A 22,785-nucleotide genomic window follows, 5' to 3' on the forward strand; every position below is an offset into this window, starting at 1 on the left:
GGGCTCACACTGCACCAAATTATTTTGGATGGAATATATTGGGATTGTTAAAGCTTGTTAATTTGGCTAAAATTCGAATGGCTAAAAGCTTCACATTCGACATTAATTTGTAAACTCGTGAGTACATGTTAATATTTTTGCGTCATTTCTGTTTGTGTGCCTTCGCTTGACCGAGTTTGGGAAACGGCGGGGCTGGCTGGAGGATCCATAGCATTGTGTGCAGGAAGCGGCTCTCCGGCGGCGTTGTTGCTTTTAGGCAAATCCCCGCTTCCCCCATCTCAGCCGCATTACTGCCACTGCCGCGAAGCCGGAGCCCTCCGTGTGTGGGAGAGAACAGAATTTGGTCTCATCTGCAGCACGGCACAGAATCCGTCTTGAATATCAATGTTTATTTGCAAACTGACTTTCAAGCTTCCCAAAAAAACAAAAAAAAATATCTCGGTTTTTCCGTTTACCACAACGGTCACGAGCAATGGCTGCTTATGCCGTCGTGGCCGATTAGCGTCAAACTAAACTGGCATGAACGCTTCACTTCCTCTGCCCTGGCAGTTGGCGCAATGCGCCGACGAGAGTGCGAGCGAATCCAAGGAAAAAGCGGCCGCACATGTCTTGCATTTGGACTTTAAAGCCGCTATTAGGAGATTATATCGGAGACTTGGGAGCAGAGCTCTCACTCACCAAGACTTGATAGCAGGTTGACTTTATGGCCTGCAAGCAGACTTGACCGGTAGTGTTTTACTCTTGAGGTGGTTTGAGCCACTGTGGACTCACTTTGAGCTTTAGTTTCTTTCATTTTCCCTCCAAAGCATTTTAATAATAATCCACTGTCAGATCATACAGTTTTAACATATATGCATGACAAAAGGTGTCATGTATTTTTGTTTTTATTATTTTTATTATTTTTATTTTTAATTTTTTTTATTTTAATTATTCATATTTATTTAATTTCAATTTTATTTATTGTATTTTTTTCTCAACTCCTCCTTTAAACATCCCACATAGTGTCAGGGTGTGCATGTGTGCGTATTACACAGGAGACAAGTTGTTCCAGCTTTTAAAGAGATGAAATGTTAAAAATGTTGAGAGAAAAAAAAAAAAAAGGAACACCAACCCTCTCAAAAAACGAGTGTGGGCTTAATTTGCTTGGAGGTTGCGGGCTTCATCTGCAAACCATCATCCATGCAGCATGTGCACTTGGACGGGCTTCTTGCACCTGTCAGCCCCGCCACCCCCTCGACCCCTCCCTACCTTTGTCAGTGTGACAAACTCAAATAAACATGCAGAATTAATCACAGCATTACCAGCAAGTCCAGCAGCCATCTTCCTCTTGTCTTCCTCCTCCACCCAGAGCAGCTGGGATTTATTGCACTATTCTTTCCCTCCGTGTCGCTTCTTCCATTCCTTTGCTTGGACTTATAAAAGTCCCATGTGTATTGGGAATTATTTTTGCAGCCTGTACCTTGATGTTGCAAGCGATACTTTTTTTTTCTCTCAGGGATTTCGCAACGACTTAACATTGCATGCTCTTAAGACTCAAAAATGACTCTAATCGTGGATTTGAGTAAAAAGTAAACAAGCTGAGGCAGTGTTTGTGTGCATGAGACAGGTGTAGCCGAGAAGAAAAAAAGTCACTTCCTCATCAGGATGTGGAAACAAATTATCCGCCGTCGCACGACTGGAGCGAGCGGCGCGCTGGTTTTGTTTTGGCTGCAGGTGTCATGATGTCATGATTGCGCCCGTTTGGGATCGTGCGAGCTTCGAGCTCATCACGGAGCCGTCTTGTTTTTTTTTTTGTAATGGGCGACAGGACAACTTGGACGAGCATACGCTGCACTCCACATCTTTTCCATTACACTTGTTAGCTTGTTTTCAGGGAGTTGAGGACCACAAATCGAAAAGCAGCAGGACATAAAGCAGGCCGTGGCGTGTTCTTGTCGGAAATAATCTGTTCACTGTAGCAGTCACACTTTTTTTTTTTTGAAAGGCTATACCGTGTGGGCAACAGGCGTGGTCGCTGCAACTCGACCTGGCACGTAAACCGTAACTGCAGTCAGTGTCTGGTCCTAATTTGTAAAGTTGAAAGGTCAAAGTAAAGTTGACTTTTGCAGGAGACTTTTCACCTTTTGAGCAGAACGATCCACATGCTACATTAGCGACGGAAAAAGACAACGTTGGGTGCAACTGCATCATCTAGTCATGACTGCCAGTAAAAAGATAATTATGAAATTAATCATGCAATCATGACACACTTTTAACTTCCCCGCGTGTGTGTATTTATTTATTTATGCATTTATTTATTTATTTGGTTTAAGTGCGAGGCGACTTCATAATGGACTGGAAAATCCAAAGTTCACCCCCTAATCTTTATCTTCTACTCCAAAGTTGTGCTGAGCTCCTCCTAATGGCACTTTCTGTTAGCGAGCGGCGGCACACCTGTAGCGGGGGGGAGGTGTTCATTACAGCGGGCCTGAGTGATGGCTTGGCCCACGGCGGGCCCTTGTTCATTGTCGTCCGCCTTTCACTTAATTAGCCCCTCACTCACAGCGGGCCTCTGAGGGCCCCCTTTGTGCGTCACTTCACACAAACACACCGGGGGTCATGTGATCCCCCACGCACGCACGCACGTCACCTTATCTCAAAAGCACCTGTGCGTCATTTAGAAAGACATTAAAGAGGCCATTGTGGCGCTGACAGTAGATGGAGCGAGGTTGGGGCTTCATCAAGTTGACTTTTAATTGCTCGTCTTTCAGCTCATTTGGGGCCTACCCTCGCTTAGCGGCGAGGAGAAAGAACCTACGCGCCAAATACGAGCAAAGGGAGACGCTCTGATGATTCATGTCAACGGCGGTTAAGAGTGTTGAAAAGACACACGGTTCGGACAAAAGAAGAGCCCGAGACGGGCCGCGCCTGTTGGGCGTAGTAGGATTCTTGCACTTTGCCGCAGACTTTGCGTGCTGCTCTCGGGGTCAATAAAAGTCAGAGAGGAGGAAAAGGAGAATTGACCAAAAAAAAAAGATGATTGAGTTTTGCTTTGAGTGGGCGGGCTTTTCCTCTTCCCTTCCTCTTCCGCTGTCAGGCAATATTGGAAACGTTAGCGGGCCCACGTTGGCGATGAAGTCGGCGCACGCGTCGCCCTGACACCTCCCCCACCTCTTCTTTTGCTTTTTTTATTTTCCTTTTTCTGCTTCTCCCACCCCCACCTCCTCTGGGTTTTATATTTTCCAGCTCAATGTGTGCTCTGAAAACACATCTGTCAGAGCACACATGGCCTCTGTAAAACCGAAGTTGTCGGCCTTCCCTCTTAATTGTCCCTAATCAATCCACTATCAATTTTTTATTAGGATATTACCACTATCCTCAATCACGGAGCCAATCAGCTTATCTGTTTACATGTTTTTTTTCTTCACTACAGAGTGAATGAAAGCAATTTAGGGATTAAGTGCGTTTCCTCATTAGCTTCTAATGTTTTCCCCCTTGCTTATCTTTCATCGCCGTGCAAACGATCCCAAAACAAACGAAAACACGAGGCGACGAGCCAGGAGGGATGTTGTTCATTAGCCAGACACTCGTTGCTAATTTGAATCAAAAGCGAGATGCAGAAATGGGTCTGGAGGGAACTTCTGAAGAAGGATTTCCATTTTATTTATTTTATTATTATTATTATTAATTATATACTAATATATAATAATATATTAATATTATTATTATTATTTATTATGTTATTATTTATTTTGTTACACGACTCTCTTTTAATGATAAAGGATGGTTCAAGTATTTTTTAACTTTGGGTAACGTTCTCTTTTAAAATTCAGTTAGTCAGTCAACAATACCCGAGCGTCTTCCGTGCCTCGTGTTATCACGATGATGTCGCGTTAAGCCTTGACGTGACAAGCAGTAATCATAAGCCACGGCGGCCCCCCACGGCGGACAAAGAGGCTGACCCTCGTCGCAAAGCCTAATTAAGGAGCCAAATTAAATGTCAGCCGGCCCCCGCCCCTCCCCCACCGAGGCCCGAGTCACGGCAGATAAACGCTTGACCGTAAACAAGCATCACGTCAACGTTGTCATGCGCGCTAGATTGCCTTTAAGCCGGGCTGATGTTGCGACCGGCACCACCGGCGGGCCCTTGAGACCCCACCTCCCCTAGGACCAATGGGGCATTGTCCTTGCCGCGAATGGCCGTCCATGCGTGTTGGCATGACCGAGCATGTGCTTGGATTATCGGAGCGCTATGAAAGAGAAACGGCCAATTTAATCCAAAAAATGGCGGCTGTGGGGCCTTTGGTGTCAGGGGTTATGCCAGAAAATGACTTGCGGGGCACAAATTGAAAGGCTGCACCCCCCCTTAAAAAAAAAATGTTCACCATCCGTGGGGGGAACCCCCCCCCCTCCAACTGGCAGCAATAAATAGATTCTTTCTCTAACATGCTTAATCCTGCTAAACAGCAACAAATCCTATTAGGCCATGAATGATAAATCCTTGCAATTCCTCCCCCATGCAGCCGAGAAGAAGGACCCAAATCGCCTTCCTCTTCCTCCTCCTTCTCCTCTTCCTTGATGAAGGTGCACACCCAGACACGCTAGAAAGCAGTCCCCCAATCGCATGGCTCGTCCATGAGCCATTTGCTGCCAGGCTGCGTAAAATGACTGAAAAAAACAAACAATCAACAATTGAAAAAAAAAAAGAAATCAACAATTGGAAAAAAAAAAAAATCATGGCAGCTGCACTTTACAATTATTTATTTCAGTTTCCTTTAAATCTTTAGGGGAACAAAAAACGGAGGCGTACCAGCGTCCCAAATTAAATCGTTCAGCTTTTGTTTGTATGTCAGATAATTGTAAACGTGGCCTGTCAAGGAGCTTCGATTCCATAACAGGAAGACGTGGAAGCCCCGAGACGGCGTAACAAAGGGGGTCTATCTTACAAGCGGTGCAGCACAGGTGTCAGTTCTGCTTCTCTGGCCGGCGTACACTGGCCGCATTGTTCAAGGAGCACTTGCTGGGAGTTTTTGGGTGTGGTCCGGCGCAGTACTGTTGGCTTCATGAAGTCTGCTTATGAAGCAACACTTCAAATAATATTTTAATATTGGGTTTCTGGGCCGCTGTGTTGACAATGATGGTGTCCATTGTGTGTGTCAGATGTCAACAAAAAAAGTAGTTAAAGTAAAAAAAAAAAAATCTAACTTAGCTTTGGACTCATTTGAATACTCAGGCCCTTGACTGAACCCACTCATTTAACAAAAATACCACCTTGCAAAATTAGCCTTAGCCACTCCCAGCTTGTTGTGTGACTCAAGGTCTCAAAGTTCTACCTTCACCTAATATTCTGAACTCGACTGCATCTGCAAAGGGTGTCAAGTGGAATTCAGTCGTCATTAGCGGACTTGTTCAACACGTGCGCTTCTCTTCAATTTTCTACCGCGGCAGCCGGAGGAGGTTGACAGGCCGTGACATGAAGCCCGGTCCTTAAACACTCATTACCAACACAGACAGAGGGCGGGGGGGGGGGGCTCCTGAGGGCGACGACGCGTCCGCCGCCTCATCTGTGGCATTCTTCACAAGTGTTAGCTGATGTAATGACACCTTTGAGGTGTTCAACTGTCAATGAGCAATGCGACAAACACCCCCCCCCCCCCTCCAGAAGCAAAGATTGACCTTGAGATGCACTTTTTGACCAGAAAGGTCATCATAGTCGGAATGTGTGCGGCATTACCACGCTGGCTGCGCGTTCTAATTCATAGCACGCCGCAACTTTTGGACATCAAACATCTCTGAAAGAGTGTAGTCATCTTATCCCCCCTGCGAGATGTGATAAAGGGATGTCTGTTTTGGGGGGAGAACAGAAGGAGAGCGCATCTCTTTGATGACCAAAGCAGCACAAGCCGTGAAGCTCCGAAGGCCGACTGCCTTCAAAGATATTCGGCACACATTTGATGGTGTTTTTTTTTTTCTTTGGGGGTGGGGGGGTCCTTTAGCAACTCTGCCATCTCTAAAGTGGCAATCTCAAAGTATTCATGACTCCAGTGTGCATGGAGGGGGGAAGAAGGACGGGGAGGGAGAGGGGGGATGACGGACAAGGCCGCCTCTTGACTCACAGCAACTTGCAGTTGATTAAGAGCGAAGGAAGTGGCCTTTAATCCACGGCTCATCCAGCTGGGAGCAGCCCAAACAGCAGCGGACAAAGGAGAAGTGTATTAAAGTCGCCGTGTTTGTTGCCGTGTTACGGCCCACTTCCTTCGTCTGCGTAGTCACGGTGGGATAACCAGGACCAAGCTTTCCGGGCTCTATTTTGGTCACTTGGGTGAATCCAGCGCCGCGCTTGCCGTGGGGACGCCGGTTAGAGCGAGCGTTTGTGGGGAAAAAGGGAGGTCTGCGCCGTTGTGAGAGCAGATGACCTGATTCGCCGCCACCTGTCAAAGCGGCTCCTGTCGTTAATTTTAAATGTGGCGCAATGACGGTATGTGCGGAAAACAACCCGGCGATCCGTGTGTGACTAATATAGGTGTGGCAACATAAGCGGGTACACTCGTTAAATACACAATGAGCTTGCTACTGAAATGTGGCTCAGACCTCAATTGTAGAATCTCTTCTTTCAATTTGACACAATTTTCTGGGTAAAAATAAAAAAATAAAAAACATTTTGTACGCATAATTTGCCTATTTTTTTACACTAATGTTTTTTAGAATTTCAAAATTTGGGATAAAACACAATCTTGATTGGGAGAGCTCATCTTTGCTCGGTCTTCACTTGCGCCGATTGAACATACGTGTGCACCAGCGTCAAGCCCAGGAAACAGAAACACATTTCTTCTCCCCTACATGTGTTTTGTCTCCCAATTAGACTCCGAGCTGCTGAAAAAAACATTATCAGTGTTCTTGCTGGTGCTGGTGTGTGTTTGGGGGGCATGTGGGGTCGAGGCAGAGGTAATTTTCTTTGCCCCAAACTGGAGAGGGCCTCATTCTTTTCATGTTTCCTATTGTTTGTGTGCATTTCCTCCTGTAGCCAAGGCAGGAAAACAAGACAACGGCAGCACACACATACTTTGATGTGACTGTTTTATGCTCCCATGTCAAGGCTTTGTCTCTCAAGTCCTTTTGTTGCCGCGCCGCCTAATTAAGACCTCAGAGCGACTTGATGACTCCACAAAGAAGGCGGGTGCGTGTGTGTGTGCATGTGGGTGTGCCTGCTTTGGCTGGGACATAGCTGGAGTGCAACACGGATTAGCCCCCCACCACCACCACCACCGCAACATACAAAAGCATGGGCTCGCACACAAGAATGGAGTCATTCATTTACTGTTTGAGGGCCGCTCAAGTGGAGTGTAACGGCGGCGATGTATTTTTCTACTTGTTTATTGGTGGATCTGTGCCGCACTTTGATGAAAAGTGCTTTTTTTCAGGATCTTCAATCCCACTTTTGGTCATATCGAGTATTCAAGTCTTGAGTAGTCACTGGTAATGATGCCAAAAGTTTGATAAATTCGATATATATAAAAAAATTAAAAACTATTTTAAAGACCTATGACATTTTTTTGTCAAAATTGCATGAAATAATTGTTCTATTCCTTCTATTCTACAATTTTCTATTCTTCTACTTTCTAGTTGCTGATCGTACAACAGCCACAAGAGGACACTGTTGCACGTACCGGTACTTTGAAATAAGGCTAATATCGGCACTGATACCTGGTATCGGAACTCGCCTTTTCCTTTAATATTATTATCATTATTATTATTATTAATAGATGAGTACGGTGACACTAAACTCAACATTACCGCGAATGACAATTTGCCGACTAAATTGAAGTACTGTGCTTGCGCCGTGCGTTTTAAATGGCCAAGATGAGCACAAAGCCACACGGTCAACAAAATGTTCCACGCCGCCCGGGCTTCTATTTACTCTCGCAAATCATGCAAACATGCAGCTGTCACACTCTGGGCTCACACGGACGTGCGCCTCCACGGGAAAACAAACACACAAGTGCAAGCCGTACGCTTGAACGACAGAATACGAGGATGCTACGCGCGCGCGTATGTGCGCGCGTTGTTTGTTTCTGGCGGTTTCTGCTCCAGCATTTAACTCCATACCAGTGGGCCTTTTTTTTTTTTTTTTTTTTCCCCTGCCTTTGTGTTGACACAGATGTGCTGCTCTGAGAGCAAGGGACACGCTTCCAGGGAGCCTTTGGATGCAAACCTGGCCTGTTTTTCCTCTCGTTGGCTTTGCACAAGGCTGCAGATCCATTCGGGAGTGGTCGTATTTACAATGTAAACGTACACGTCAAGTCACGACACGCTCGCCGGCGATTCACTTTACGGTGCAGCGCCGACCCCTTTTAGCCGGAAAATTATAGTCCACTCGCTCAATATTTGACATGCTTTTCTTTTTATTATCAATTTTCTTTCCGAACAACTTAACCACAAAGCGAAGGATTCGTCCGCGGAATACATTATGCAACAACTCGGGTTCCACTTTAGTTGCAACATTTTTTAAAATCAAATAAATTTGACTTGATTTTCTAAAAGCTCCTCACGATTGCGCCAAGACACACAACGTGACATGTCCGTGGTACAGCAGCAAATAAAAATGACACAACATGAAAATGATTTCAAATTCGTCTGTATTTACTTGGCGATCGACGTATCAAGAAAACGGATGCCGCAACGTAAATCAACGGACTCGCTCGAGCGAAACTTGTCGCTCGGCAGATATTCTACTCGGGCCCCATTTGGCGCTCTGACAGCTTTCCACTGTCTTACAAAGGAGAGCGCGCGCGGAAACCGCAATGTCGACACTTTTTCACGTGTCGATATTCTCATCAAGCTCGAAAATGTGGCCGATATCCAACAATATTAACCAGCTTTTTTTCACCACAGCGCCACCTGCTGCACACACAGAAGGTTATTTCCAGCTAAAAGAACATTTTTTTGTGTGTTTGTGCTACAGGTTGTCTCACGCCCAGAGGTCCGCTGTGAAAGTCCTGCGTCGCATGCAATACTTTGTGGCCCGCAAGAAGTTTCAGGTACGTGAAAAGCGAGAGGGGAGAGGCCACGCATACATTTGCCGTTGCACAGGAAGACGAGCGGGGGGAAGTCCCGAGAGAATACATCAGCTGCACTGTTGCTTTGCACATGCTCTTGTGTTGTGTCTGTGTGTGTGTGTGTGAGTGTGTGTTCTAATTATTATTTAGATGCAGTCCACAGACTTGCTAAATGAAAATCACCCCACGCTACTCGATGCGCTTGCACTCACGTTGGACAACGAGGCACTCTAATGCGCCGGCGGACTCTCCGACACTGAAGTCAATGCACGTGCCACAATACGGCTTTTGAAATTTAATCCTCATGTATGACGTCGCGATGAGTACAGTATCTTGTGCAGTGTTTTGCATATGTGTGTGTGTGTGTGTTTGTGTGTGTGTTTTCAATTAGGGCCCTTATAAGTGATCTCAGCTGCACCCTAAAGAGTTCACCGGGTTCTTTCTAACGGCGCTTGTATCCACGTCACACCAAACAAAGCTGTGAAAGGACCCTAATGTGATTGCTTTCTACGTTACCATGCACTTGTCACTTCACGCGCACGCACATAGCGAGTTAACAATGAAGCCTTTGCACCCGTGGGGGGTTGCGCTTTTTTTTTTTTTTTTTTTTAGGCAGTGAGCACCAGCGCAGGGTCGACAATGGCTTTTGTACGGGCTTCCACATGTGGTTGGTGTTCTTACGTATAGTTTGTGTGTTGGGCAGCAAGCGCGCAAGCCGTACGACGTGCGCGATGTGATCGAGCAGTACTCGCAAGGTCATCTCAACATGATGGTGCGCATCAAGGAGCTGCAGAGAAGGTGCGGCTTCTTTTTTCCCCCAAAGTTTCGACTCTTTTATGCTTTTTATGAAATGCGGGTGCCGCTTTTTCTTTTTTTTTCTTCTTTTTTTTTTTTTTTTTACAGGCTTCCCACTCTCTTATTACACAAAGCAGTTGTTTTTCCCAAAAAAGAAAAAAACCCAAAAAGCTACAAAAAAACAAAGTCTTCATTTGAAGCAAGTTTTATTTGTTTGTCTGCATCATAAGACCTAAACGGTTTGTCTCTTAGTTGCGTTCATGTCACAACTCTTGTTGACGGAGTAAAACCCTTCAACAGTTGCAGGAACAGATGCAACCAAAGAAGAATTACAGAGCCAAAACAAAAATTTTCTATTTGACTTTGGTGTCGAATTTCTGCCCTGATTTATTTATTTTTTGTTCTCAAACCTGCGCAAGATTGACCTTAAAACCTTAAAGACCTTAAAAGATGAGTGCTCCACATGTGCACATGAAACCCCTGGGGAAGAATACTGCTGGAATTTTCCATCCCGTTTTATTGTTTTTTTTTTTTATGATAGATGGGCGCTGATATCCATATGTTTCTTTTTATTGCTACTATACAGGACATAAACCAGCATGAGCGTATGTGTGTGGATCTCTCGACTCAAGTTATTTTTGGCTTATTCCTCCCCCTCCCCTCCCTCCCCTCCCTAGGTTGGACGGCACACTGGGGAAGCCGGGAATGTTCCTCCCAGGTAAACACAGAGCAACGTCCAGCTGACAAACAGCCATCGCTCTTTGAGTCCAATCCATTTTAATCACTACACACAGTTTTAGGACCCGCAAGATTTTAGATTTGATTTTCTGTCCTTTTTTCAACCAGCTAGTGTTTACAAAGTGTCATGCTATTCATTTAGATTCTTTAAAATTAGGAAAAATACATGCTAGTGAGGATTGTAAGGTTGTCTGTCTAGATGTGTTGCCGCACCGTTTGTGTTCAACGACACGTTGTAACCCCGCTAGCTTCGTTAGCCCATCTAAGGCTGTTTTGCATTGTGTGTTAAGCTAGCAGACAGTTAAAGTTATGCGGTACTTTTGACATCGGCCCATCTTCATCTCACTACAAATATTTCCAAATGTGAGTCACCCCCCCACACCGCCTACAACCCCCACCGAGCTCAGAATGCAGTACACTGGCCACTATTGGATATTTTATTGAGCAATGTCAATGTTGTTAACAGCCCCTCTGTGGCAATAGCCCCAACTCCCCCGAGCGCTCTTTGTTTATTGCACTCACTAACTTGTTATCTGAAGCGGAATAAGCTAAATGTAATTAGAAGAGGCCGTGTGGGAGCCCCCCCCCTCTTTTTTTTAAATTTATTTATTTCTTTTTTGACATGGGAGGTGGGGGAGGGCGGGTGTCCTCAAATATTTGCCTGTCCCGATTGTGCGGCCCCATGGGCAAATGTTGAAGCGGCTTCAGTGTGGAAATGACATTTGCAGAGCGCTTTTATTTCACACTAAAGGGTAATGAAAGAGTGCCAAATGCTCTCTACCGAGAAATCTTGAAATTAAATCCTTAACACGATGAAATGTTTGCTCAGCCGTTGCGAGGTTCCAACTGCAATGGTGCTTGATTGCATTTCAGTACAAATTGCTCCGGCTGCTAGCTTAATGCTAACACATAACAAGTCATCACAATGTCACTGCATTTTTTTTTTTATTTTAAAAATTAATAAAACAAATATTTTTTTTAAATAAATTAAATTAAACAAATTAAATTAAAGAATTAACTTATTTTACTGGTGATGGTTAAATGACTGACATGTGCACAGTATTCCGTGTTATGTTTCTGGAGGCTAAAACGTGCTTATCAGTATCTTTATACGCAAATGTTTCTCTTTCGTTCCCCAGGTAAAGGAGAAGATAAAGAATTCCCGACAATCGGCGCGCGACTGATCCGGCTGGAAGATAAGGTAGTGTACCTTGTTTCTTTCGTCTTGTCACGCCGGCAGATAGCATCGCACGTGGGCTTCACCACGCTTACCTGTATGCGTGGTACACGTTTGTTTTTTCCTTCTTCAATTGCTTAAAAATGTGTGTTGGACATTGATATCGAGTTGTGAAAAATTATGAAATTTATCATATTTACGTATCAGAAAGGTTTTACCCGACAGTAAGAATTTATATAATATATAAAAATAATGCATAGTTACCGCACAGATGTTTTGAGGTGAGCTGTTTTTAGCATAGTATGGGGACTACAGTAACATGGCGCTTGTTTTAAGACTTGGTCATATATTTTTTTTAATTTTTTATTTATTTTATTTTATATTTTTACTTGTTTTAGGAAATCTTCCCAAATCAAATTTTACTTTTAATCTTTTTTTTTTAATTGAAATTTTCCAAATAATTTTGCTTAGATAAGTTTGTTTTTTCTTGCGTGTTATTGTCCTGTGGCGCCAAGCAGTGTGATGCCAGTGTGACGCCTGTCTATCAGTCAGTCTGTCTGTCTGTGCCCCACTGCCAGTTTTCCACTGCAGCGTTTGTACCCGTTGAACCGGTGCGTGCTAGCGCCGCTTGTTTTTTTTTTGTTTTCCACGCCCAAATCACAGGGTGTGAAGTGTGTCGCCGGGGCGTGCGGCTCGCTGTTTGTTTGCGCTTCAAAGGAAGCTCGTTCATTTTGGAAAACGGGCACTCCCGGCGTTTGTGAGTCAGGTAATGCAGGCCTGAGCGATGGCGCTCTTGTTGCTTTGCTCCAGGCTAGTTGTTAGCTTTACACGTTCAGGAGCGTCTCGCTGACCTGTGGCTTCTCTCCTTACAACCGCAAACACGTTCTCACAATCCTGACATTCCGCCAATCAAACGGCAGAAGTTTGTGACAGTCTCAGCGGCCTTTCCTTGGGAATCAGTCCATACTTTGATGGGGACGGCACAGCTGTTATATGGGAAGGGAAAGCGGGCAGGAGTCTGGCTTCCTTTTTGGCCCCAGGCAGCAGGTGGATGAAAAGTCAGCAAGAGAACGTTTTGAGCTCAAAGCGAGATGTGGTTGTGAAAGCCGAAAGCCATTTCACCATCCGTCGATGTTTACAGCACACGCAAGGATTCAAGTGAACTGGAGCTTGCGCTAACCTCCAGCAAGGTTGCGGTCATTTGCTCGGCCCCCCCCCCCCCCTCCCCGCCTTCTTCTCGTAAACGTCAAGCTAATGACACATGGTGCAAACCGTGCTGTCACACTTGACTCACTCTTAAGAAGGATCTTTCCCAACAGCCCTCTGGAATCATTCATGTGCCTGTGCCCGAGCCTGTGCATACACACAAGAGTGTGTTCCCGCTCTCGGCATGTCTTCCAGGCACATTTTCTAACTGAAAAGTGGCAGGTTTTTGTGTGTGTGTGTGTAGTTTTTATTAGTATTTATTTTACAGTATTGACTTAAGAACAGAATGCGAGTAGTTTTGCCTCCCTCCGACAAATCACCACAATTCCGATCCTGCTAAAATGCCAGCCGCTAACTACTCTCACTGCTTTATGCAAGCACGTCAGCCCGTAGATGTATTTATCTTTTATGGGCAGAAGGGGAGACTCAGCCATTGTGTATCCAGCGCAAGGATGGACAATGATTTATCACAGCGAGACAAAGACACATGAGTGGAGTTGATTAATGGCTGATGCGTCCGACCCAACGCTCTCCAGATTGAATTCCCCGGGAGCGGCTTGGAAACGAAGACGGATGGCCCCCCCATGTGACAGCGTTATCTTTCTGTCACAAGCACTGGATGAAAAATGCCCCGGCGAGCGGCCCAAACAGTGGCCGGCGTCTCCGAGCTTCAACTTGGCCTTTCACCAGTTGACGCGCTTTAGGGCCGAGATGAGGCCCGCCGAGATGAGGCCCGCCGCTTGCGCTGCGTCGCTCACTTTTATGAGCAACAGGATGTTTTCGCATGGCAATAGGCGGCCAAGTCGCTGCCTGTGAATGTCTAGTATATAAAATACAACAACGGCCATAAAAGACGAACCGGAGCAAGCTGGAATACGTTAGGCAGTGAATAATTAATAAGGGTTACAAACCGGTTGAGCGATTGCCTGAGAAGGAAACTGTCTTGACTAAAATCTTTTACCGAGATGTAGATTGAGATTAACAGTCTTTTTTTTTTTTTTTTTTTGGAAAAGGATTATAATTGGTCACATTTACATCTGATAGCACTGCCCTCAATAACACACAGGAATGCGCTTACACAACAGCATCAATAATCTCATCCGATCATCTCGTGTAACAAGTCGGTAAAAAAATAGAAAATGGAAAAAAACAAATTATTATTATAGAATATCATTATAGAAATATTATTTATTTTTTATTTTTTTATAATTTATTTATTTTTATATTTATTTTTATTTTTCTCAAAGTTAAAAATTAAAAAATATAGAAATATCTTTTTTATTATTATTTTTATTTTTTATTTTTTTTCTCTCAAAGTATTATATTTAGCACAATGACTTTACTAGAATCTAGTGCTATTTATATCGACACGTACACAACATGGCCACTGTGCGGTTGGAATCACTTGGGCCGAATTAGCCAACACACACATTATTCCCCTTATGTGGTGTATTAAGGACTGGGACCGAAGAATGCGTGGCATGACCTTAATAGCGTCTCAATTAGATAAGTATGCTGTAAATTACAGCAAGGCCAAATACTGGGAATATTCCAGGAGCGGGTGTTTGTTAGGAATCCATCTGCAAGGCATTTCGGGCCCCTCATTGCTGTAATCAGGACCTGTGGGGGGGTGGGGGGGTGGTGTTATGTGTGTGCGCGCCTGTTTAAACCCTCCACTCGAAACCCGGTGCCAGGCCAGGCCTTGGATACAAGGCCATAGTAAACACACATGCTCTCATATACATATTTATATTTGACTACTAAGTGGATACTTGAACACACACATAAATATACAAAGGCTAAACATTCTCACGCATATGTTGACTCATAGTTGTTTTCCTTGTTCATGTTGTTCATGTTCATTGATATAGCAGAGAATATTATATTTTATTTGCTGGTCCTAAATTTTGGATTTTGAAGTTGAAAAGTAAATGTTTGCAAAAATTTGCTTGCTGCTATGCATTAAGGGAATTTAAGACATGAAAACTTGAGCAAAAAAAAAAAAAAAAAGACCAACCCTGGGATTAACAAACTTGTTTTGCCAGAATATAAATGCGATTAAAAATAAATAAATAAATAAAATCAGCTCACAGTAATGAACCCAATTTGCGCAAACTGCTCAGTTAAAAAAAAAAACCTCAGGAATTTTTTGCCGTGTGAAAATGTCCTTCTTAAATAAAACCCAACATTTCACGGACGATGACACATCAGGTGCACTCAACACTTTCTCCCCATCATTACCGCAAAGGCCGCAGCCCCCGATTGTTTCAGCTCAAAGGCTTTATGGCCACTTGCCAATCTGCCGCCATCCAACTTGTTGTGATTTATTCCCAAATGGGTATCCCCCCCCCCCCTCTGTTTTTGCCACTGTTCCCAGCGCCTCTTTTACCAATGCGAGCATCCTGCCGGTTGTTGTGATGTGTTTTGATATATGCGTGTGTTTGGCCATCGTATGCACAGCGGGGAGCCAGACGAACCAGGCCGCTCTAAACAAAGAGAGGAAACTTGGCAAAGGAAACACACGCACGCACACACTCAAATCCTGGAACAGGGCATCAGTCCTCTCGCTGACCCACGCCTCAGACAAGCACATACAGGACCTTCCCGGCATGTCTAGACTTGGCCTTCCAGATCTCCGCAAGGCAACCCACCTTGCACTTCCTCCTGTTTGTCCGGATTTGAAATCCTGCGTCTTCCTGTAGTGTCGTTGTTATTTCCCCCCCTTTGCCTTACACAAGTCTGGCAGCGAGGGAGTCGCGGTTCCTGCTTTCAGGCGGACAACAGAGGTCGTTGTTCTCGACAGAGCTTTGGCGCGCTGGCACGGCAGCGGGCGGGAGCCGACCGCAGTCTTGCATCAAATTTGCAGGGCTCCGAATGGATGTCAGTGTAGTGAGCGTGAAGGTAGTCAAGACAAGGGCAGCCAAATAGTTCTTTGGATCTACTTTGGGGCAAGAAATTAAATCATCTTCGTTCTTTATTTTTCCACACAAAGCATCACTACTTTAAATTTGACAATCAGTGAGTCACTTCTTAAGTCATAGCTGTATTTTCCAAAGGATTAAAAAAATAGTATTAAGTATTTTTTTTATTGTCTGTCTACATGTGTTGCTCCAGTATTAGTATGAATTATTATTTTTTTTTATTATCTCTCCATGTGTTGCTCCAGTATTTGTGTTCAAATAACCATAGCCATATATTTTTTAGCTCATAGCATGCTAACATCGTAGGCTAAAGTGTAGTTATGTGTTTGTTTTGACCACACGTTGTGTTATTCTCTTTACTTTGTTTATTTTGACCATAAACTTTAGCTGGGAGTGGCCAAAAAAGAGCTTGAAGCCTCTTTTTGAAGAATTGCTCTCTATCTGCAAAACTGCCGCTTGTTGTGACAGAAGAAGAGAAGAATGCCAAAGCTTTTTTGTTTTTCTACTTACGGCCATTCCTGATCTATAACATGCCAACCTACTTTTGACACTTCCTAAAACATGTTTGTCTTTTTTTGGTGTACACTGAATCAGACCTTCTGACTATGTGGAGCAGACCTGGTTTTTGTCATGGGGGGGGGGGGGGGGGGCACGGCACGCGATGTGAATGGCGCGCCGCCGAGCGTTTGATAGCGTGCAGCCCGGAGTGCGGCCCGGCCGTAAATCACGGCGGGGCGATACGGTGGGGGATGCAGCTCCTGGCAGCTCCCAGACGGCCTTTGGCTCGGGCTCCCTTCTCTTAGCGCCACTCTCTAATTTCAGAACCGGGCCCTTGCCCACTACTGTGTCTTCACCACATTCCCACAAGGCCAGAGACGGATAGTCTGCACGTCTGGGCGTTTGCTGCCTCTCCATCTCGCATTGTAGCTCGTTTACTGATTTTTTGGCTTTTGTCGCCGACCCCTCGCTCCCTCTGGGCTTTTTTTTTGGGTTTCTTGTTGCGCATTCGAACAGAGGCTTCCAGTCTGCAGTCTCCTATCATCTAAATCATGTCGTACACATCCAGGCTCTCTCTGCATCTTGTAGCAGCCACTTAAGGGCTTGCTCCTTGGCTGTAAATAAAAATCCATGCTCCATTTCCTCTGGACGAACCAGATCGGACTAACTTGGGACTTTTTAAAGGACCAGCTGTTGTTTGGGCAATTTTAATAGTGTGACAAAATTATATATATATATATATATATATACTTTTTTTTTTTTTTTTAGACTGAGTTGACAGAACATTCGGACTTGTCAGATTTGTGATCTTTTTTTTTTCTTGGTTTGACCTTTGCTGCAAATACGGCTAATGCTATCCTGCACCCGGCCACCACAGGACCATCCAGCTCATGCCATTAGTGAGCAAAGTTATGAATGCAGGCGTTTACGACCCTGTGAAAAGCTGACTGGGCCACTTTGGGCTCAGACGCCGGCCCAGCACGGAACTCTTAGCTGTGTGTGTGTTTGCACTTGACCTAGCCTATTTACTCAACACCACATCTCCTGTCGCCTCCCATTTGCTTCCCATGTTCCCATTTCTCATAAACGCTTGTCAGAATGACACAGCATGTTTTTTCATTCTTCTTGATAAGTGGCTAATGATTTTATTTTTTTTGTACTTGGAGTGCGTTTTATCCAGCCGGGCCTGTGCTTCAACCCCCGTGTAGCGCAATTTAAAGTGACACGCCTTGGCAATTGCGTGTAATTATGTTTGAAGTCTGCTCAGAGTGGAGATGTCAGCCAGGCTGGATGGTAGCAATCTGTTGGATGGAACAAAAGTAAATTGTCAAACTGGTACTTGCTTGATGGATCGGTTCTAGCGTATATTATTCATCAAACTTGATTTTCTGTATGCGACCCGCCAAGGCAAAATTTTAGACACACTCGGCGTACTTGTTTTGAGAGGACGACAGATAAGCCGTGAGACAGCCGGGGTGATCTTGACACGTCCCGTCCATGACTCACCGGCGAGGAAGTGGGAGGCCGACCGTGTCTGCGCTCCAGTCGGCTCGATAAGCCAAACAGATAAACGGTTTAAGTTTCGGAGGAGGAGGGGAGGAGGCCAAAAAGAGACGGAGAAGGACACGCCGACTGTGGAGGCCTATCTCCTGGTTCACACCAGGAGGAGGCCTGTCGAGAAGACCAGAGAGGAGAAGCTAGAGTCTGCGCGATAAGGCTTGGAGATAAGATACGCCGCTGTCATTTATCTTCTCATGGACGCTGAAGCTGTCACATCAACTCGCTGAAGGTTTTCACCGTAAAGGACAAAGAGCAGCGGCAAGTGAGGGATGAACCCAAAAGGTTACTGTCGGGGGTCTGAGAGGTCACCCCCACCAGTCTGATGGAGGGGTCATCTGTGTGGAAGAGCTCCTCGGCTCGCCTCACTCAGCTCCTTGACATTGGCAGCAGGCCTCTCCAGCAAAATCTGCTGCCTCAGCAACTTTGCTACCTCCTCACTCCCACCCTCTCTGATAAAGTTTCAGAAAAGCGGGGGCGTGCTGATTGTTGACTCGGACTACTGTGGGAATGCAGATGCTTTGTGCGTGCGACGGCGACCCCGCCCACCAAGGGGGGCGGGGCCAACCAGCTGGGCCGTCTGACGTCTGTCACACACCGCCCGTTCGTTGGCATGACAACGTGGCAGATGGCAGCCAAAAAATACTTCTTAAGCATCACGCGAGCGTGGCTTTAGCGCGGCGTAATTAAATGTCGCTGCGTGTTTTTAGTACACGTGTTAATTCGTTCTGCAATAAACAATGTATTTCCTGCAGTAGAGGGAATAAGCTACGTGCTAATTAGCGTTAGTGCCTGTTGACTTCATCTCGATGTGTGATTCTTATTCTTTTAAAAACTAATCAAAATATTTACAATTACCATAATTCTCCCTATCCTTAGTTATTCGTCCCCTATAACATTTTTGCGTTGGATATTGTTCAATTACAGGTGTGCCTAATTTTTTGGTCAGTGACTGAAAACAAATTGTTAGCCGCACCGTTGTTTTCTTTCCATGGCTCAAAGTAGCTTGCACTGCTTTTAATGATTTTTCCTTTTATATTTGAAGTAAAAACAATTTGAGCCTACCCCCCAAAATTTTATGATTATGGTACACATTTGGGCATTTTAATAGTGTATATAGTAAAAAAAACTTTAAAAGCATAGTATAATAATGGGTGAATAAAATGAAAGTTGACGTTTATTTCTTTAGCACACTTTTGTGCTGCACAAATGGATAACATGTGGCAAACCGCAATAAAGCGTGCACTGGAATCCAATAAAAACATGACAATAAAAGTACAAGACAATCAGATAGATAATATGCGATCGTGTCTTGATGGACAACGGTGGCGTATGTGCTCCAGTCGACGCTATCTCTCGCAAAATGTCTCGCCGCCAAAAAGACGCCAACCGCATTCCTCGTCCGATTGTGACGCATGCCGAGCGTGGTCGCACCGCCGCATATTTTTGTTTTGTTTGGGATTCTTTCGAGCGACCCACATACCTTGGCGTGTTTCTATTTTGGTCCTGTGACTTTGTTTTTAATACACACGAAGGAGGTGAGGTGAGCCAGTTATCTTAAGACTTGCTGGAAAAAAAATGTCTGTTAAAACTGAAGACAAATAACAAATTCATTGTAGATTTTCTGCCCGAAAATTAACCCATTTAGCAAAAACCACAAAGTCGACAGACACCTTATTTTTATAGTGGGCCGGCTCTGGCCCCGGGGCCTCGAGTTTGACACCTATAATTTAGAGTTTGTTTGTCGCCGTTCGCCATTGAGGCTGATTACACCTCCTATAATGACACCGCAATACAACTCATATAATCAACATTAAAGAGCCACAACCTCACTTGATTTGGCGACTTTTTTTATTTGTTTCACTCTCCCCTGCAAAAATCACACAACAAGTGGGCCAAAAAGCAGTAAATTAGCCCGAAACCCAATATGGACTCCACCCTGGAGATTACACAGTCCACTCAGCCAGCGTGCACTAGAATAACAGCCTGGCGTGCCCTCGCTGTCCCTTGCCCGCACTTTGCGTGTGTGGCTGTGTGATTTGTTGCAGGTCGCACATGCCTGAGCTGCTCCAAATAGTCGACCTGCCCCTTGTATACATTGTGGCTGACCTCCAGCTAGCGTGTGTGCGTGCGTGCGCACGGCATTCCCCGTCAGCTGTTGAGCACGGATGTGTTGTCGGACAAAGTGTTTGTCTGTTGTCTGACGCATCGACACGCACGTCTGTTGTGAGGCGCTCAGACATGCAGACACGTCTATGCTGTCTATAAGTTTGTCTCAAATAAATACATGACAAAAATCATTAAAAAAAATATATATTTAACTTACCCAATATAGTAATGGTGAATTTTACAAGATGTACAAAATTCATTAATTTACAAAAAAAATATTGTAACTATTATGTTGCAATTAGTTGTTTACGGAAAAGGTTTAATCATGACCATATCATAGCTGTAAAAAAAAAAAAAAACTTTGGAAAATGAAGTGAATAAACCAGGAAACAAAAATATGGATTTTTGACATTGATATTTTATTCCGTCATTTGACGTTTAATGTTCACTGTGGCTTGATTGTAACATCTCAGCACTCACTACGCACACTCGTGCAGCGCTACATACGTGCTTGAAGATCACACACACATCATAAAAATCACGTCGACAGGATATGACAGTCAATATAGTTTACGACAAGCGGCGTGTACGGCTTGGCTTGAAAGGCAGGAAAAGGCCTGTGTTGATTTGGTTTGGGAGATTACACTGGGCCCACTTGACCAGGCAGGCCGCATTCAGCCCAGCTGCGGCGACCGAGGCTCGCCTAATAGCTAGGTCCGCCGCTCTCTGGCCAGCCGCTCATTACTTCCAGCCACGTTGGAGGTAATGAAGCTTTGCTGGTTGTCACCATGCGCAATTACTCACACGCGCACGCACACACACACACGGTACGAGTGAGTATTCACACACATTTACTTTGGTGTGAGCATGTTTTTCGCTTGACACGCTTGTCCGTTTCCAATTAAGGTTCGCAGGATTAAGTTTAATGTATTTTTTTTTACTTCATGGCGCACTTGCACTTTTAAATCCTTTCTTTCTTTTTTTTTCTCTCTCAAAAATCAATAGTAGGCCTTTATATTTCCATATATAGACCTGTTCATTGAGACTTCACTTTATAATGTGGTGCAAAAATAAAACAACTAATATTGAAAGATGCAGCACGTAACTTTTTCTGTTTGTTTTTTTGGGAAATTATGTAGCGGAAATTACACATTTTCCTAAGCAATGAGAAGAATGCGGCTTCTTGTCCCCCATTAGTAAAGCCAACCCAAAATTAATTTGCATTCCATTTATTTAATCCCCAATGGCTGTCCTTCAAAACAGAATTGCTGACTCCTTGTTTCGGAGTTATTAGACTTTTGTGTAAACAATACCCGTTTTTTTTTTTTGTTTTTTTTACAGGTGATTTTCATGGACATAATAATGACAGTATTGTTTTCTTAGTGTGGATCTGCTAACTGGAGTCATTAAAGAGGCTGAGTCATGCTTACGCAGGGAGCATGCAGCCACGCTTGTGTGCATGTTGTATCACAAGATGTAGTGTGACAAGCTTGCAAGGGGAAATGCCGACACACACACACAAACACAGGCACACATCAAGCCTCTTGCACAATAACAGAGCAGAAGGGGAAGTAAGCCTCTTAGCTACATGCGGACAGAATTAATTCCAGATTATATTTGACGCTAATGTGAACATTTAAAGGTCCTAAAAATTGCCCTGTGCTAAGAAGTTCCATTTGCATTGGATTGTAAAATTCGTCTGTGATGACAATGGGCCTTATCCGCCGACTGTAGATCGCATTAACCACACATAAATACATTTCACCATCTTCCCTTGTTGGAATGTATGTAATGTAATATAAGGGTGTAGTCGTGACAAGGCAGGAAATACAAAAAAGTATTAAAAAGGCATGCTTGGGAAAGCACAGGAATTTGAGCATTTGGGTTTGAACAAACTATTTCAGGGCCACGTTGTGCTTTTCTAAGACGAACAAGTCCTTGAGATTCTGATGACTTGCCACCAAGTCTGAACCATGTCGACTGGACAGACAGATCAAAATAGCAAGAATTTTGACTTTATGGGTGGCAAAATCTCAAACAAGCGAAAATAGTGAACAAACAGCGAATTAGAAAAGTTTATGGCTGGATTTTTTGCTGCCTTTCTCTACTACCGTAATTTGAATATGTTGAGTGTCAGTCAAAATGTTTTGTAGCTTTTCTTTTGCTCAGATTAATGGCACAGATGTGCTCATTTGCTGCTAAATGGTTAGCATGCTAATGTTAGCTAGCAGGCTAGCCATTATGTTTTGGTACATTAATCAAAGACATTTTATACGTTTTTGTGAGAAAATGTCACTTAGTGGCGACAGGAAATAACGGAAATTGCTCAGGTGTCATGCTTCGACAAAGTTTATCTGATTGTGTTAAAATTCTAGCATAGTATTGAATCAAATGGACGACCTGAGGCAGTTTAATCACTGAATGCGAGTGAAGCATGGCGGCTAATCGCACTTTGTTGTTGAACATCAAACGCTCATAAGTTCGCTCCAGAAACTCCAGGAAATGCGATCGTGTGGGTTAGTGGGTTAGGCTAGTGGAAACAAGCTACACATTTGCCGTCAGCCACGCGTAGGACGTTATCTACACCGCTGGCTGCCGAGCTCATAAAACTTTTACATGCCACATAAAATCCTTCAATATGATACGCTAGTGGAGGAAAGATTAAAACCTCATCCAAAATGAATGCCTTTGGTTACATATTAAACGACGCTGGAGGCACTGGAGCAGCTACATTCACTAAGCTTGATAA

General features: G+C 44.3%; 1 protein-coding gene across 5 annotated transcripts in view; it reads left to right on the forward strand.

Moving 5' to 3' along the window:
• Positions 1-22,785, forward strand: part of kcnq1.2 (potassium voltage-gated channel, KQT-like subfamily, member 1.2) — an 82,200-nt gene that overhangs the window by 32,943 nt on the left and 26,472 nt on the right. For all 5 annotated transcript variants that reach the window (XM_037254212.1, XM_037254211.1, XM_037254214.1 and 2 more), the window contains 4 exons: positions 8,942-9,017; positions 9,739-9,833; positions 10,508-10,548; positions 11,708-11,769. In XM_037254212.1, the coding sequence (XP_037110107.1) occupies positions 8,942-9,017; positions 9,739-9,833; positions 10,508-10,548; positions 11,708-11,769 (274 nt within the window). The remainder of the gene's footprint in view (positions 1-8,941; positions 9,018-9,738; positions 9,834-10,507; positions 10,549-11,707; positions 11,770-22,785) is intronic.

The sequence above is a fragment of the Syngnathus acus genome, chromosome 6 (assembly GCF_901709675.1).
Source record: "Syngnathus acus chromosome 6, fSynAcu1.2, whole genome shotgun sequence".
NCBI lineage: Eukaryota > Metazoa > Chordata > Actinopteri > Syngnathiformes > Syngnathidae > Syngnathus > Syngnathus acus.